Source organism: Rhinichthys klamathensis, unplaced genomic scaffold, assembly GCF_029890125.1.
Source record: "Rhinichthys klamathensis goyatoka isolate OS25496 unplaced genomic scaffold, OSU_Roscu_1.1 h1tg000352l_1, whole genome shotgun sequence".
Lineage (NCBI taxonomy): Eukaryota > Metazoa > Chordata > Actinopteri > Cypriniformes > Leuciscidae > Rhinichthys > Rhinichthys klamathensis.
The window spans coordinates 1,122,391-1,126,641 of record NW_026606863.1 but is presented as its reverse complement, the minus strand read 5'-3'; the positions used below and the strand labels follow the sequence as shown (position 1 = coordinate 1,126,641).

General features: G+C 46.4%; 1 protein-coding gene across 1 annotated transcript; it reads right to left on the bottom strand.

The window, feature by feature from the left end:
- Positions 1-883: 883 nt before the first annotated feature.
- On the bottom strand, positions 884-3,745 carry irf2bp2a (interferon regulatory factor 2 binding protein 2a). The gene is made up of 2 exons (XM_056232640.1): positions 2,726-3,745; positions 884-2,027 (listed from the first exon to the last, which is right to left on the bottom strand). Exons 1-2 carry the CDS (start codon positions 3,510-3,512, stop codon positions 1,315-1,317), a joined length of 1,500 nt encoding a protein of 499 aa, XP_056088615.1. The 5' UTR covers positions 3,513-3,745; the 3' UTR covers positions 884-1,314.
- Positions 3,746-4,251: the final 506 nt, after the last annotated feature.

Here is a 4,251-nt window from a genome sequence, read left to right as displayed (position 1 = left end):
TACAAGCTACCGCATTCATCGCATTTCTTGCGGCTCTGTGCATGTGTGAGGAGAGATTTATATTCATGTACGTCAATCCCCTTCATTGCATTGTTGCGTAACTGTGTGCATTGATATTTTGCAGCAAAATGAATGCATGCTAATTGCTGTAAATAATTGCATTGGTTGATTTAAAAAGAAAACACCCTATATGCATAACATGTTAAAATGCCATGGTCAAGATACCAAACAACAGTAAACTAGAGACAGCGACTCGGGAATTCCAGTTGAGCATGTGACCGCACGCTGCCATATTCATCGCATCTCTTTCGAGGCTCTGCACGTGTTGGGAGAGATTGATACTCATGCCATTGTTGCACTGCTCTTGTTATGTAACTCTTTGCATTGATATTGCGCAGCAAAATATAATGCATGCATTGTAAAACAAGTTTATAAGATTTAAGTGGGAAAAGCCAATTGAGGAACTGAGGTGACGTACACATATTTTGGGGTTATTCAGTATTAGTCACACACACACACAGTCATTTTCATCCAACTTCACCCATGTCTGATGAGGCAATTTCCTGCAACACACAATGCACAAAGCCCTCCTACCTAACGTACCCAAACACGACCCAGATAACTGGTTACGGTAATGATTTACATGTCAGTGCCCATATTACACGTCTCAGACACAGTATTATATTCTGATTTTTAGGACTTGGTTTACTAAACGCACTGTAACATGAACACTGGAACGTAAAGTTCAAAATGAATAATTGATCAACACACCCGAGAGGACGTACGTTGGACGTTTGCCCTTCATAACGTTTCCCAGCCGTCTCGTCAAAGTCAAAAAGCTCAAACGCTCAGATCCTCAGAAGAAGCAAGCAGAGACTCTCCGTTAATACAAGATCAGAAAATGTATTTGGCAATTTTAAACAAGTGCATACAAGTACAGCTAGAAGCGTTTTCCAATGTTTGCCAAGTGCTCGTAGAGTTGCATTAGTCACATTCTACGTTTAACAGGAACTGCCACCATACCTAAAAGTACATCGAAAAATCGTTAAACATCGACAAAGAAGAACGTAGTCCGTTATAATAATGAGTACATACCTTTTATCTTCAAAAAATATAGAAACACAATGTATTCAAAAAATCAAAAAATGTACAGCAATGTTTACGAAGTATGCATGTCCCTTATGTCCATTATATACAAGTCCATTAGTTTCTGTCTGGATGTATGCATGTGGTATTCATATTTATATATTTATATAGACCAATATTTTTGAATATTTTCAAAAAAGGGAAGGAAAAACAAACAAAAAAAGGAAATCAAGGGTCCCTCTCCTTTTTTACTTTGACGTCTCCAGCGAGAATGGTGGCTATTTCACCTTGCATGAAAGCCCAGGGTACGTTGGATCCCACCAGAGGGCATTTCTCTCCGCTCGGACAGTACACTTCTCCGGTGGCGCCCTGCTGTTTGATGCTTTCCCGGGAACACGGGAAGCAGAACTTGTGTGACGGCACCGAAGGGCACTGCACAAAGTGTGTGTCCTCCAGCCTCTCGTGGCAAAGCGTGCAGCACAGCGGGATGCTATTGGGAACCGACGAGTCCGGGATGCTTTGAGGATGAACCGGATCCATTCCCGGCACGTGAGGCGTTCCCGAACCCTGCGCCAGCCGCCGTTGGTTGGGCGATAGTGGGCTACTGCTGTTTCTGCGCGTCGTTGAGTGGACTTGGTTGGCGTCTTTAGGCGAGCTGTTTCCGCCGGCGTTGTCTGCCGCCATTATGAGCGCCGCCATTGGAGAATGTCCGTTCTGAGAGGCGGCGGCCGAAACGGGCTCTGGTGGGGTCGTGCGGGGGTGTGGGGATATCGTGGACGGCGGGGAGGCGAAGCTAGGCGTTTGCACTGGTGGCATCTTCAATCCCCCATCCGCCGGCGCTGGGAGCCACTGTCCTTCCCCGTTAATCTTCCCGGCGCTGCCCTCCCCATCCGGCTCCGGAGAGGCTTTTCTCTTCAGATTCTTGGGATGTTTGCCTCTATCTGCAAAAAAGCATGAGTGTGCATGAATGGGCTGCACTATACTAGCACAAAGCGGCTTTATGCAACGACGCGGTGATGCATTGTAGTGCCAGACATAACAATGAGGCTTGACTGCAAATGCACCACATGCAAATACACGTTGAGCTTTGATCAGCGGAAATTTCCTTGCAGCTGACTCATGCCATAGTGCTCTCATTCAAAGCAGGCCATTTAAGAGACTATAGTGGCATTCTACTGTATGCATCTAGATATTACACGCACACACACATACACAATAAAAAAAAATGCTGGGTTGTTTCAACGGTCAAATATGGACAAACCTAACCGTTGGGTTTAAAATTTAAATACAAAATGTAAACCAACGGTTGACATACCTAACTGTTGGTTTAAGTTTTTTAATTTAATTTTTAAACCCAACGGTTGAGTATGTCAACCGTTGGTTTCATTTTTTATTCAATTTTAAACCCAACGGTTAGGTTTGTCCATATATGACTATTGAAACAACACAGCATATTCACACACACACACACACACACACACACACACTTTCCTATACAAGATTGAAAATATGGCATTTCTTGAATGCATCTAGATATGTATATCAATAGTCAAAATGTATGTTTATTACACATTTATACACACATTTCACTATACAAAAAGATTGAAAATACAGGGGAAAAAAGTCATTTTGAACATACCTGATTTGGATGCAGGAGCATTATTGTCGTACATGACTCTCTGCTGCATGTGCTCCTTCTTAAATCTGCTGTCGTACGGGTTGAGCGCCATTAGATTGGTTTTGTTCTTGTTGATCCAGTCGTCCGCCCGGGTCTTGTGGTTGTCGCTGATGTCCGGCGTCATGCTGTCCGGTCGGTGCTGGTGTTTGTCCTTGTCGTGCTCCGTGCTGGAGACCGAGGCTGGGCGTTTATTCCCACCGAGGTCCGCAGGGCTGAGACCCGAGAGTTGTCCCGGTCTCCCGTTAATCGCGTGCGCCATGCTGCCGTTCACCAAAGGCACTAGATTGGGCGGCACGCCGCTAGTCCTCCGCGGGTTCGGACTCTGGCGGTTGAGCTCCGGTGGATCGTCCGGTTTTGAGAATCCGTTCGGCACTGGGATGCCATTGGCGTGCCGTGCAGACTGATACTCGGGTCCTAGCCTCGGTGGACGCTCGGAGGAGAGCGGGTAACGGTCTAGGGGTTGCGGCGGACGCGAACCTGGGTCTCCGGGCGTGTGATTCAACGCCTGGATGTCTTTCCCCGACAACTGTTTTCCCGGTCCCGCCGGTCTACCGTCCTGAAATCCGTGAGCTCTTTTGAGCTGCCGAGCGGTTTCAATTACAAACTCGATCCTGTCTGCTCCTTCGTAGTTCACACATCCTCTGCAAACGGGTTCGGTAAAATCCCAGATCATAGCCCACGGCATGCGGGGCAAGTCACATAAATAACACGACTGCCTCCTCGAAGCAGCAACCGCCGCGGACGACATCGCTCTTTTAGGTGGAAAAAACCCTCCGAAAATCGAGCACAATCCTCTTTGAAACGTCTGCGGGTGCTGTGAGGGGGGGGGGGAAATAAGCTCCTCTCGCGCTCACACAAAGTAATAATTAAGTTACAAACAGAACTTCATAGTAGCCGTGCGCTTTACTACGACGTGCGCGCGATCTATCTCACTCACTACTACCGCGGCCAGGCTCGAGCTCAATGTGGAGCAGTGACGTCACCGCCCCGCTCTGACTCTCCACTTCTATTTACTTGATTCTTCGATAGAACAGACCCTCCGGCGCATGCGCGCTGACGGCGCTCTCTCGCGCACCCCCTCCCGCCCTTTCTTTCTTTCTTTCTTTCTTTTCCTTGAATCCTTTTATTAAACTATACTTGAATCGAGGCCAGATCTGCGACGACGAGAAGTAGGAAATAAGGCGAAAAAGAGCCCTTTCGATATCATCGACGCGTTGAAAACGATTCGAAGTCGAAATTTGTGTTTACACTCGCTGAGGACGATATATGCAAATCAGGCATATTCTGGTGAGCTGTCTGTCACCAGTTACATTTTTTTCAAGTGAATTTGGTTCCCACGATCAATGGAAATATGAGGGAATTGTGATTTGCGGGCATGCGAATGTGGAAACTAATTAAATGTTAAAAAGTCGTGTGTAGGCCAAACGGATATGCATTTTTTTGTTATCTGCTAGAAACTGCTCTATAAAATAGCCATTAAATCTCAC